The sequence below is a fragment of the Suncus etruscus genome, chromosome 18 (genome assembly GCF_024139225.1).
Source record: "Suncus etruscus isolate mSunEtr1 chromosome 18, mSunEtr1.pri.cur, whole genome shotgun sequence".
Taxonomy (NCBI): domain Eukaryota; kingdom Metazoa; phylum Chordata; class Mammalia; order Eulipotyphla; family Soricidae; genus Suncus; species Suncus etruscus.
The window spans coordinates 3,835,558-3,849,326 of record NC_064865.1 but is presented as its reverse complement, the minus strand read 5'-3'; the positions used below and the strand labels follow the sequence as shown (position 1 = coordinate 3,849,326).

The 13,769-nt window shown below is 51.5% G+C and overlaps 1 protein-coding gene across 1 annotated transcript in view; it reads left to right on the top strand.

Annotated features, from left to right (window-relative positions):
• The first annotated feature begins 6,192 nt into the window (after positions 1-6,192).
• NFKBIE (NFKB inhibitor epsilon) overlaps positions 6,193-13,769 on the top strand; it is an 8,361-nt gene continuing 784 nt past the window's right edge. The window contains exons 1-5 of the mRNA XM_049765526.1: positions 6,193-6,446; positions 9,335-9,437; positions 10,039-10,261; positions 12,566-12,654; positions 12,759-12,998. Coding sequence (XP_049621483.1) covers positions 6,193-6,446; positions 9,335-9,437; positions 10,039-10,261; positions 12,566-12,654; positions 12,759-12,998 — 909 coding nt within the window. The remainder of the gene's footprint in view (positions 6,447-9,334; positions 9,438-10,038; positions 10,262-12,565; positions 12,655-12,758; positions 12,999-13,769) is intronic.

Below are 13,769 nucleotides of genomic sequence, written 5' to 3'. Positions count from 1 at the left end.
GTTCAGTGATCTTATCCTTGGTGCTACCCAACACAGAGAGACCCTCACAGTCCTAATTCACTTTGCTCTTGTCCCCCAACCCCCTAGTCTTTACTGTAGGGAGTCTGGGAAGAGAGTTAGCCAGTCCCAACACTTCCAATGAGAAAACACCATCCTCCATCTCCATTCCCATTATTCTTCCTTGGAGCCTGAGGTGCATTTGGGTGGCATTAGAAAGGACCCATGGGGGGCCGGGAAGGTGGCGCTAGAGGTAAGGTGTCTGCCTTGCAAGCGCTAGCGTAGGATGGACCTCGGTTCCATCCCCCGGTGTCCCATATGGTCCCCCCAAGCCAGGGTCGATTTCTGAGCGCATAGCCAGGAGTAACCCCTGAGCATCAAACGGGTGTGGCCCAAAAACCAAAGAAAGAAAGAAAGAAAGAAAGGACCCGTGGATGAATCAAACTGCCCAGATGCTTACACTGTCAGCAGATTTATTTCCTAAAGACTAAAATGGCCTGCTACAGAGAACCAGAAAACACCAACCGAGAGAGGAGGACTGGAGGTGTCTATCCGAGAAGAAAAATAGGGCTGGTGAAATCAAATCAGGGCCCCTGGTTTGAAACAAAAATCTTCAGGTGACACGGTCAAGGTCCTTTTACCCTCTTTCTGAAGAGTTCCCAGATTTGCTTGGAGAGGGCGCCTAGAAACAACGCTGGACTCAGAGAGCGACTCAATGCTGATCCCGGGTGGTCAGAAAGATGAACTACATCCACTCCAACATTGGACTGGAGAACGTGGGGCCCATTTTTTCCCCCTTAAATCCAACCTCTAAATAAATGAGAGGGGAAATCAGGACACATTTCAGAGGGGTTTAGTTTGTTTTGTTTTGTTTTGTTTTGTTTTGTTGGGCTACACCTGGCGGCAGCGCTCAGAGGTTACTCCTGGTTCTATGCTCAGAAATCACTCCTGGCAGGTTCTGGGGACCATATGGGATGCTGGGAGTTGAACCTGGATCCTTCCAGGGTTGGCCGAATGCAAGGCAAGCACCTTACCACTGTGCTATCATTCCGGCCTCCCCAGAGTTATTATGTTCTTGCAAAGACTGCCTATGCCCCAACCCCCCAGATGTTCTTGAAGAGGTGGGTTTTGATCAGGGACTTTTTCTGTTTTGTTTTGTTTTTGTTTTTTGGGGGGGCCACACCCAGCGGTGCTCAGGGGTTACTCCTGGCTGTCTGCTCAGAAATAGCTCCTGGCAGGCACAGGGGACCATATGGGACACCAGGATTCAAACCAACCACCTTTGGTCCTGGATCGGCTGCTTGCAAGGTAAACGCCGCCGTGCTATCTCTCCGGGCCCTGATCAGGGACTTTTAAGGAAAACTTGCCAATATACTTAATTTTATTTGATTTTATTTATATTATTTATTTTATTTATTATAAATCAACTTTTTTCTCTGAAACTTCCTTTTCCATGTCCGAAATGAGGGGTACTAGGGGCTGGAGAGATATAGTACAGTGGTCAGGGCGCTTGCCTTGCATGCAGCCAACCTGGATTTAATTTCTTTTTTATTCTTTTTTTGTTTGTTTGTTTGTTTTTGGGTCACACCCGGCAGCTCTCAGGGGTTACTCCTGGCTCTATGCTCAGAAATCACTCCTGGCAGGCTCAGGGGATCATATGGGATGCCAGGATTCGAACCACTGTCCTTCTGCATCTAAGGCAAATGCCTTACTGCTGTGCTATCTCTCTGGCCCCCTGGATTTAATTTCTGACATCCCATATGATCCCCAAGAATAATTCCTGAGACAGAGATAGGAGCATCATTGGGTGCGGGCCCCCAAAAACAAAATGACAGTGATAACACTCAAGTTTGAGTTCAGATGGGCTGTGTCAGAATTTAATGACTGTATTTTGCTCCAGACTTTAGGGAGGGGAGAGGAACTTGTTATGGGAGGAAGTGGAGAGCATCTGAAGTCATGCTGACCCCAAAGGAAGAAGATGCTTCTGTTTCCTTGGGCTTTCCCCTCTGGGCTTCTCCTGCCTCCTGCTCAGTACATGCTCGGGCTCTAGTCCCCAAAGAGATTAGGCTCTCATCTCATCCCCATTGCTGTTCTCCACTCCCCACTTTCCCAGGTTCCCCTTCAACCCATATCCTTCCCCCTTCCCATTTTCAGGTAGAAATGAGCCTTCCTACCTTTACCTTCCTGTATCGTTGGTTCACTGTGTACCTTGTTCTGTCTTTGCACATGGCCCCATTTGGTACTTAGCAAGGAGTTTTGTTTTGTTTATTTATTTATTTTGGTTTTGGGGCCACACTCAGTGGTGCTCAGGGGTTATTCCTGGCTCTGTGCTCAGAAATCGCTCCTGGCAGGCTCGGGGGACCATATAGGATGCCGGGATTCAAACCACTGTCTTTCTGCATACAAGGCAAATGGCCTTACCTCCATGCTATCTCTCCGGCCCCACCAAGGAGTTTTTTTTGAAGAGTGAGACCATAGAACAAGTTTGCGGAAAAAGCCTCTGGCCCTTGTAAGTTGGTCATTACTGCAATGATATGACTTGCTTGGCTTTCAGCAAGGAAAGTGGTGTCAGCTCCATTCATTTTGTCCAATGGGTGGATAACATGAGTCGCACAGGAGAGGGCAGTGAACGGGGAAGCTGGCAGGCAGCTGTCAACACACACCTCAGCTTTCTTCCCTCTGCCAACGGCTGACTTTGGGACAGCACTGCCAGGCCTTCAACGATGGTAATTTTCATAGAGCATAAATCATGGTTTGCAGCTCACTACGTGGGTGGAGTTTGCCTGTGGCCTCCTGAGGTTCAGGGAAAACAGGGACCAGGAAGAAGGAAAGATGTGCTGGAAAGGAAAGATGGGGCTGCAGAAAGAACCTCCTCAACAGAATGTGACCCAGCATGTCTAGAGCTCCCCATCCTGGCCCCACCATGAGGAACTGAATTTCCCCTGGGTAACCTGATGTGGTAACCACCCAGGATGTGTTTCATCCCTGTGAGAGATGATCACCCTAATTGGCTCTTTTAAGTAATAAAAATATATAATATATATATATGAGCACTGTTTTTTGTTTGTTTTGGGTATCACCTCCCCAGATTTTGGGTCATACCCAGTGGGATCAGGTGATCTTGTTCTCTGGGATCACTCCTGGTGCTCTTGGATTTCTAGGATCAAACCCAGGTCAATCCCCCTATATGTCAGGCAAGTTACCTTAACCTCTGTATTATCTTTCTGGCCTATCATGTGGCACCCTCAACCCAGGAAATTTCTAGAAAAAAAGCCTAGTTTTGGGGGTCAAAATTGGTTTTGGAAAAAAACTGTCTTGTGCCAGTCTGTATGATCTGGGACTTGAGACAGAACTCAAAGGACCCAAAGGAAGAACTGTTCCTTTAAAGATTGTGAAGGGTTCCATCTTGTCACCACAATGTAAATGACTAAGAACAAAGAAAATGAAGGTCTTCTTTCCTTAACCAAATTCCTGGCACAGAGAAATGAGAAAGTAAGAGAAATGCAAAGAAATAAGTGATGGGCAGAAAACTGTTTTCATGTCCCTCCACCCACGTGCTTTCCAACAGACACTCGGCTTTATGTAGACTGTTAACAAATATTCCTTTAAAAATAGATTGGGAGTCGAAGAGATAGCACAGCCATAGGGCCTTTGCCTTGCACATGGCCGACCCAGGACAGACCAGCATTTGATCCCTGGCATCCCATATGGTCCCTGGAGCTTGCCAGGAGCAGTTTCTGAGCACAAAGTCAGGAGTAAGACCTGAGCACCATTGGGTGTGGCCCCAAACCCAAACATATATAAAATTAAAAAATAAATAAAATAGGGCCACAGAAACAGCATGAGGTAGCACGTTTGCTTTGCATGCAGAACAGTGTGGTATGAATCCCGGTATCCCATATGGTCCCCTGAGCCTGCCAGGAGTGATTTCTGAGCATAGAGCCAGGAATAATTCCTGACCGCCACTAGGTGTGGCCAAACAAACAAAATAATAACATAAAGTAAAATAAAAACAAGGAGAATGAAGGGATCCGAGTGAGATAGAACAGTGGGTAGAGTGCTTGCCTTGCTTGCAGCTGATTTGAGTTAAAGCCCTGTCACCCGCATTCTATCCCCTGAGCTGGCCAAGAGGAGTGCTCCCTGAGCACAGAGCCAAGAGCAAGTCCTGACACGAATATTGAGAAATAGGCAAAAACATTTCATTTTCAAATAAGTATATTTAATCATATGGACCCGAGGTGCGGAAAGCTATGTAGTGTAGGCGATATGTTTTTATTTCTTCATATAGACTAAGAAAGAAGAAAGTCATTAGTTTTAAAGAAAAATTCACCAATTAATAAAAGATAAAATATTCTCTCTCTCCTCTCTTTCCTCTCTCCTCTCTCTCTTTACTCCAGGTGAGTCTTGAGGCCATTGCCAGCTCTGTGCTCAAGGGCCATTGCATATGTTCAACCTGACGAACTATCTCCTCGGCCCCTTCAATTGACCTTTAACGTGGATTTTCATTTCTACTAGAATTTAGAGTCTGTAACAGATATGTAATTTTTATTTATCCTCATCCTCTCCCATTTTTCTATTTTCATTCGAAAATAGAAAAAAAATAAAAGATAAAATTTATTCTTCTGATAGGGAGAGACTGTGGTTTCCTGGGTTTTACAGATGAACCCTAACCTAAATTTATCTCCAAGGGAATAATTTTGTTTGTTTGTTTGTTTTTGGGGTCACACCCGGCAGCGCTCAGGGGTGCTCCTGGTTCTACACTCAGAAATCACTCCTGGCAGGCTCAGAGGACCACATGGGTCCGTCTGCATCCAAGGCAAACGCCCTACCTCTGTGCTATCTCTTCGGCCCCTCCAAGGGAATAATTTAAAATTTACTTTTCCAGGGCCAGAAAGATAGCACAGAGGTCGGGCGTTTGCCTTGCACGCAGAAAGATGGTGGTTTAAATCCCGGCATCCCATAGGGTCCCCCAGAACCTGCCAGGAGCGATTTCTGAACGTAGAGCCAAGAGGAACCCCTGAGCACTCCTGAGTGTGACCCAAAACCAAAACAAACAAATACACAAAACTAACTCACTAAATAAATAAAATTTACTTTTCCAATTACCCCAATGTCTTTTTTTTTAATCTTGTTAACTATTCTCATAAGATAAAAACAAGAGGGAGGAGCATCGCTGAGTGCGACCCAGAAACCAAAAATAATGTTCTAATAATAACAATAATGAATAAAAAAAATGAAAATGAGTTAAGTGGGGACTGGGGGTGGGTGGGGGAGGCTTCTAAGGGTTCAAAGCTCTCTGTATGCCTGGCACCCAGACAAAATATAAAGAAATATAATCAATATATAAATAGAATAAATATAAAGAAATCAAAAGTATATAAATAAAGCAAATGAAGAATGAATAAAGGAACAGGGGTTGGGGTGGGGGAGGCTCCTAAGGGTTCAAAGCTCTCTCTATGCCTGGCACCCAGTCAAAATATAAAGAAATAGATAAAGAAATATAATAAATGTATAAATAGAATAAATAAAAAACATATAAATAAAGCAAATAAAGAATGAATAAAGGAACAGGGGGTGAGGTGAGGGAGGCTCCTAAGGGTTCAAAGCTCTCTCTATGCCTGGTACCCAGACAAAAGATAAGGAAATATATAAATAGAATAAATATATAAATAGAATAAATATAAAGAAAGAGAATAAATATATAAATAGAATAAATATAAAGAAATAGAATAAATATATAGATAGAATAAACATAAAGAAATCAAAAGTATATACATAAAGCAAATGAAGAATGAATAAAGGAACAGGGGTGGGGTGGGGGCAAAGAAGACACGGAGGCTGGGGAGAAAAAGACCCCGAAGCCTTAGGAAGAAAGCCTGGAGGAGGGGAGCACTGCGAGCGGAGCAACTCAGGGGTGGCCGCCGCCAGGCCCGGAGGGCCGGGGAAAGGGGGATTCCGAGGGGCGGAGCCTGGGCCCGGAAGCGCGGCCGGGGCGGGGCGGGGCGGGGCGCGTCCGAACGGGGTGCGGGCTGAGCAGCCGCCGGCTCGGCCGTGGACCCCGCCGGGCCCCGAGCCGCGTCCTCGCCGCGCCGCGCCCGAGCGTCCCCGTTGGGGGTGCGAGAGACCCCTCGGGGGGCCCCACGCCGGCCCCAGGACCTTGCGCTCGGCCGCCGGGCCCGGGCCTGGCTGCGCGGGATGTCGGCGGCGCCGAAGGGGCCGGACGAGGCGGACGAGGGCCAGTGCGACTCGGGCATCGAGTCCCTGCGCTCCCTGCCCAAGGAAGACCCCGACGGGGAGCGCGCGGACTCCTCCTACGGCTCGTCCTCGCTCACGGAGCCCCCCTGGCCTTGGCCCCGGGACCCCGACCCGGAGCCCCCGGCCCCTGACGCCCCAGGGCTCGGCCTGCAGCAGCTGGAAGCGCTCACCTACATCTCCGAGGATGGGGACACGTGAGTCTGGGGGCCCCATTCCCCAGCCAGGCTCTCTGCTGAACCCCACTTCTGCATGCACCTGTCAGGGCCAGCCACCAAGGCCTGACCCCCCCCAAGTCAGTGGCCTCCCCTCTGCCAGCCTTTTGGGGGGACCCTGAGCCAGCCACCTGCTGCCACCCCCAGCCCCAAGAACCTCTGGAAACCTCCCAGGAACCGAACCCCCTCTAGGAAGAGAAAAGTCCCCCACCCCACCCCAAAGCAGTCCACTTGCTGGGGTTCCCTACTAGGGGACAGGCAACTTCGTGTCCAGCCTTTTGGGGAGACCCTGAGCCAGACACCTGCTGCCACCCCCAGCCCCAAGAACCTCTGGAAACCTCCCAGGAGCAGAACCCCCTCTAGGAAGAGAAAAGTCCCCCACCCCACCCCAAAGCAGTCCACTTGCTGGGGTTCCCTACTAGGGGACAGGCAACTTCGTGTCCAGCCTTTTGGGGAGACCCTGAGCCTGCCACCTGCTGCCACCCCCAGCCCAAAGAACCTCTGGAAACCTCCCAGGAACCGAACCCCCTCTAGGAAGAGAAAAGTCCCCCACCTCACCCCAAAGCAGTCCAGTTGCTGGGGTTCCCTACTAGGGGACAGGCAACTTCGTGTCCAGCCTTTTGGGGAGACCCTGAGCCAGACACCTGCTGCCAACCCCCAGCCCAAAGAACCTCTGGAAACCTCCCAGGAGCAGAACCCCCTCTAGGAAGAGAAAAGTGCCCCCCACCCCACCCCAAAGCAGTCCAGTTGTTGGGTTTCCCTACTAGGGGACAGGCAAGGTCTCTGGGGTTCCCAAGCCTGATCTCAGAAAGCCACCAAGGAACACACCACACCGTGCCACTTAGGGTTTGCCCCAAGAGGCCAGGAAATTCGGGGTGCACAGATGACACTAGCCATTCAAGGGGTAGTACTGAGACTGGGGTGCTTTTGCCCCAGCAGACGAGCAGCTGGAAGCCCCGGGTTACTTCCTCCTCTGCAAAGAAAGGGGAAGTGAGGGCTGGAGTCATTTTCCCCTCCGACACCCCTGAACCTCCTCTGCACCCCGGGGTCTGACCCCCTTTCTCCTCCAGACTGGGTCTAGCTGTGACCAGGAGGCCACTCAGCCATGGTGGTCTCGCTCCTGGGGAAGAAGAAAGAAAGCACGTACAGGATGATTGGATTTAGGGATTTAGGAGTGAGGCCCAGAGGAGAGGACTGGGGTGTCTGATGAGTTGAGGAGGAGGCAGAGAGAACTGGAGGTGTCTGTCTTAATCTGAGCTTCAGAGCTGCAGATCTGGGGGCCCCAGGCAGGATAGCCTGGAGACAAGTGGGGCGAAGGAGTGACCCCAAACCTTTCAGCACTCTGGGCCCACTCCACCAATCTCCAGGCCCACAGCCAGGTTTGGTGATGGTGATGGTGATGGTGATGGTGGGGTGTTCCCTGGGGCCTCCAAAGGGCAGCGGGCCTTTGATCCTGGGAATAGACACCCCATTACCCCCGCCCCCCAAGAATTGTCAGCCTTTTTTTGAGGCCTCAGCTTTTATCTTCTCTCTCAGGGAGTCAACTCTGGCGTCTAGACTGGGGTGGTGGGGAGGAGTGGAGAATCCCCAGGGGATCCCCAGGAGGAAGGGTGTACATTCATTCTTCCTGGGGAGCTGTCTGGGTTGTGGGATGGATGCTGGGACTGGGAAGAGGAAGTGGGAGGAGGGACGAGGCCGGAGAGAGGGAGGTGGCTGCGGGAATGTGACCGGCGGAGCGGAGCTGGCCGAGGGGATTTCCAGCCCAGGTTCCTCCTGCCCTGCGCTCTTCTCCGGGGCCCTGCCTGTCCTCCCCTCCCCAGCCCTGCTATGCCATTCCCATCCTAGCAGAGCCGGCCTGTCACCCCTGCCCCAGGGCAGCTGTCCCAGCCCGGGCCCTCCAGGTCTGGCTCGAGTTTTCCCCACCTGATGCAGGGGAAACCCCAGGACTGGAACTTCCCCTCCCCACACACCCTACCCTTTGTCCCCTGACAAATACGCATGCTTTGCACAGCAGCGCAGCTCTTGCCTTAGAGGTATATAGAGGCGTATGAAGGCCGGGACACCCCCATACCCTGTCAGTGTGGGTGGGTGGGCGATTCTTTCCTTTAGAGTGGATGCCATTGCAACTGTCTCTTGGAGGCCTCTTCTGGGACCTTCAGCTTTCTCTCCCTTAGAATGGATAATATTTTTTTTTATTTTATTTTTTATTTTTGGTTTTTGGGTCACACCCGGCAGCGCTCAGGGGTTCCTCCTGGCTCTATGTTCAGAAATCACTCCTAGCAGGCTTGGGGGACCATATGGGGGACGCTGAGATTCAAACCACCGTCCTTCTGCATGCAAGGCAAACACATTATCTCCATGCTACCTCTCCAGCCCCAAGAATGGATAATATTAAGCTGCTGGCTAACAGGAGGACCCCATATTTGTCTTCTCTGTCCCCCCTTTGGGGATATAGACATAGAGCCCAGTAAACACCTCGATGCTCCCACCCTTCCTCCTTCAGCAACTTTCAGTTTGGCTTTGAGGCACACACATCTGGGCTTGGGGCTGAGGGGAGGCCCGAAGTAGGGGTGTGGGCGGCTGTACAGGAAGCCCCTGATCCACCAGTAGCCTGCCCACACTTCTCAGTCCAGCTCAGGGTCTCCGGAAGGCCAGAATTAGGAACTTGAGCCTCCACACCCCCGGCTCCTGGTTTTTTTTCTAGCCTCCATCCTGACTTCCTGACCTAGACTCGCACTTTCTACACCTCTCTGGGTACTTAGAAAGCCCTGCTGTGTTCCTTCAGACTCCAGGGTACCACCCCTCCTTACCTCAAGCCTTCCTTTCTGGCATGGACTCTCACCCCCAACCCTGCCTTTTGTCCCCCCCAGGTTGGTCCACTTGGCTGTGATTCATGAAGCACCAGCCGTGCTGCTCTGTTGCCTGGCTCTGCTGCCTCAGGAGGTCTTGGACATTCAGAACAACCTCTACCAGGTGGGTGGACGGGCAGGGGGAAGGAGCCCCTTCATTCGTTCATTTTGCCCTGGTTGCTTCTCCTAAGCATATGCTGCTTGCTCAGGAGCACATGCAAGGCCCGAGGCTGGAAGCAGAAAATCCAGAGATGAGTAAGCCAAAGCCTCTGGCCACATGGAGCTCACAGCTGAGCAAGGGAACTGGGTGCTGACACCTCAGTACACAGCAGGTGGCCAAGAGCAGGGAGTGGGGTGAAGGCCAGCAGCTGGGGGAGCCCCTGCAAGGGTGCTGATGGAAGGATCTGTTAGACAGCCCTGTCTGTAGCTTCTCTTCCTCCCAGCCCCAAGGGAGAACTGGACTCTTCTGATTTTTCTGATACTGAGTAAGAGCAGGGGGCTACTGTAATCCCCCAACTTCCAGAATTGAGGTTGCAATGCAAGGGCTTGCTGGGGAATGTCAGAGGGAAGGTCTTGGTTGCATGTCCTTGGAAGACCGGAGCCTTTAGAAGCTATCTGCCCAAGTTATGGGAAGATGGCAACTGCTATTCTCCCTTATTCCTAGTAGGAAGTGGGTTGGACATGCACAGTGGCCCCCATGACCTTCTCTTTGTGCCTGCCTACAGACAGCGTTGCATCTAGCTGTTCATCTGGACCAGCCGGATGCAGTTCGGGCTCTGGTGCTGAAGGGGGCCAGCCGGGTGCTCCAGGACCGGCATGGGGACACAGCCCTGCATGTGGCCTGCCAGCGCCAGCATTTGGACTGTGCCCGCTGCCTGCTGGAAGGGCAGCCAGAAGAAGGCAGAGGATCACTTCACTCTCTAGACCTCCAACTGCAAAACTGGCAAGGTGGGGGCCACCTCGGGGAGAAGACCCACCCTCAGGGAAGGAGGGTCATGACTTGGCCATCATCATAGTACTCAGTTCATTTCTGCTGTCGAATTGAATGTGATCTTTGAATTCACCACAAACCTGCTGCATGCTAAGCATAATTTTTTTTTTTTTTTTTTGGTTTTTGGGCCACACCCAGTGGTGCTCAGGGGTTACTCCAGGCTGTCTGCTCAGAAATAGCTCCTGGCAGGCACGGGGGACCATATGGGACACCAGGATTCAAACCAACCACCTTTGGTCCTGGATCAGCTGCTTGCAAGACAAACACCGCTGTGCTATCTCTCCGGGCCCGTGCTAAGCATAATTTGAACTTGACCTCATTCCATTGAAATGTTCTGCATAATTTTGGTGATGGAGTGCCAGGGATGAAGCATGTATTCTACCACTGAGCTATATCCCTGGCCCAAGTGGAGATTAAAGAAACCCATTCATTTTTTTTAGTTGCAATGAGGGCCTTCTGCATGTCTGTGAGTGCTATTCTAGGAGCTTGACTTGAATCTCTTTGTTTCTGGGAACAAAACAGAACCATTGAGATGCAGTAAATGTAAGGAGTGAGGCATGAGCCAGCAGGAGCTGCCTCAGGGCTGGAATGAGAGCATGCTTTGCATGTAGGAGGTCTGGGGTTGGTCCTTGGTACCACAATCCCCCACCCCAACCCAGAGTAATCCCTAAGCACCACCAGGACCACACCTGGGTGACCAACCAAGTAGGTTCATTTTAGAGTAGCTTAAAGGGGGAGGAACCCCATTTCATTCTGCTCTTTCCCCCTTTAACTTAATATAGTAAGTTCTTATATTCTTTTTTTTTTTTTTTTTTGGCTTTTGGGCCACACCTGGCGGTGCTCAGGGATTACTCCTGGCTATCTGCTCAGAAATAGCTCCTGGCAGGCACAGGGGGGACCATATGGGACTCAGGGATTCGAACCAACCACCTTAGGTCCTGGATCAGCTGCTTGCAAGGCAAATGCCGCTGTACTATCTCTCCGACCCCAAGTTCTTTTTTTTTTTTTTTTGGTTTTTGGGCCACATCCAGTAACGCTCAGGGGTTACTCCTGGCTATGCGCTCAGAAGTTGCTCCTGGCTTGGGGGACCATATGGGACACCGGGGGATCGAACCGCGGTCCCAAGGCTAGCGCAAGCAAGGCAGGCACCTTACCTTTAGCGCCACCGCCCGGCCCCAACCCCAAGTTCTTATATTCTTTTTTTTTTTTTTTTTTTTTTGGTTTTTGGGCCACACCCTGTGACACTCAGGGGTTACTCCTGGCTATGCGCTCAGAAGTTGCTCCTGGCTTCTTGGGGGACCATATGGGACGCCGGGGGATCGAATCGCGGTCCGTCCTAGGCTAGCGCAGGCAAGGCAGGCACCTTACCTCCAGCGCCACCGCCCGGCCCCAAGTTCTTATATTCTTATAAGAATATAGTATGGAGGGCTGGAGAGATAGCATGGAGGTAGAGCGTTTGCCTTGCATGTAGAAGGACAGTGGTTTGAATCCCGGCATCCCATAGAGTCTCCCGAGCCTGCCAGGAGCCGTTTCTAAGCGTAGAGCTGGGAGTAACCCCTGAGCACTGCGGGGTGTGACCCAAAAACCAAAAAAAAAAAAAAAAAAAAGGAAAAAAGAATATAGTATGGGACTGGAGAGATAGCACAGCGTAGGGTATTTGCCTTGCAAGCAGCTGATCTAGGATGGACGGTGGTTTGATTTCTGGTATCCCATATGGTCCCCTGAGCCTGTCAGGGGCGATTTCTGAGCACTAGAGCCAGAGTAACCCCTGAGTGTTGCCAGGTGTGACCAAAAACGAAACGGAAAAAAAAAGAATATGAATGTAGCCCTTCAGAGCAGAGGTACAGACAATAGCATAAAGGCTGAGGGAGCTCTGGGGGTGGCAAAAGATTGGGGGGACCACACATCTGGAGAGTTCTGAAGGAGGTGGCTTTTGAGTGGAGTTTGAGGATAAGTGGAGGTTGAGAGAGGGAGGCGTGTTAGGGCGAGTGCCCGGCTGAGCTGTGTGTCACTTGGCAACGGGACCCTTGAAGCATGAAAGCATGTGATAATACGACTCTGAAAGGCGGAAACTCTGAGTCCTTTTCCCCTCAGACTTTTGAGGGGGTTTTGGGCTTTGTGTCTCAATAGTCCTGTGGCCCAGGGCATTGAGTGGGCAGTAGGTCCCTTGGGGCTGAGAGATCCCCGAAGAGAGAGAGAGCGCGAGTTGGTGATGGGTACATATTAATCAGCCCCTACCCCCCCCACACACCCCATCTCAGGTCTGGCCTGTCTCCACATCGCCACCTTGCAGAGAAACCAGCGGCTCATGGAACTACTGCTCCAGAATGGAGCTGAGATTGATGCTCAGGTGAGGAGCCCAGCCCTGCCCTGTCCCTCCACCTGGGCCCCTTCCAGGGCCAGTTCTTCTGGCTGTCTCTGGACGCCCTTGGTGACCACCTTCTCTCCTTCCAGGAGGGCACCAGTGGGAAGACAGCATTGCACCTGGCCGTGGAGACCCAGGAGCGGGGTTTGGTGCAGTTCTTGCTCCTGGCTGGTGCCCGAGTGGACGCCCGCATGCTCAACGGGTGCACGCCCCTGCATCTCGCTGCTGGCCGAGGCCTGGGGAGCATCTCCTCCACTCTGTGCGAGGCAGGGGCTGACTCCCTGCTGCGGAACGTGGAGGATGAGACGCCACAGGACCTGGCAGAAGATGTAAGCACCCGACACGAGGGTCACTGAGCTCCTAGTCCCCAAGTGTTGTGTTGTCCTGTGACTTTCACCAACGGCAGGACCTTGAGCCAACTTTTGCCTCTCTCCCATGACCACTTTCCAAAGTCCCAGGCAGACTCCCCGAGGAGTCCCGCAGCCGAGGACAGTGAGCGAGCAGTTAGGTGTCTGGTTGGTGGGGTCCAGACTATAACTGGGATCCCTCTGCTCCACTTCAGTAGTTGGAGAGATGTGGATCAGGTATTTTCACACTTGGAACTGAAACTAAAGCATAGATTTTCTAGATATTCCTTTTTTCTTTTTTTTGGGGGGGGGGCACACCCAGTGATGCTCAGGGGTTACTCCTGGCTATGCGCTCAGAAATCACTCCTGGCTTGGGGGACCATAAGGGACACCGGGGGGGTCGATCCGAGGTCCATCCTAGGTTAGCGCTTGCAAGGCAAATGCCCTACTGCTTGCGCCACCGCTCTGGCCCCTTTCTTGGTATTCTTATCTCCCGGTTCCCTCCACCACTCCACCATCCCAAATACCAGAGCCATAGACTGGATCGCTTCCTAGGTGCTTCTTAGCTCTGATAGACTGGCATTTTCCTTGACTAAGGACTTGACTGTGACCTTGGAACACTTTCTATCCCAGAGGCGCCCCTGATTTTGATTTTGATTTTGTAGAAAGAAGTATACCCAGAATCTTTCAACTTTATTTTGGTGGGAAGGAAATAGCCCCATGGTTCTCTTCAGTTTACTTCCCCCACAGTTG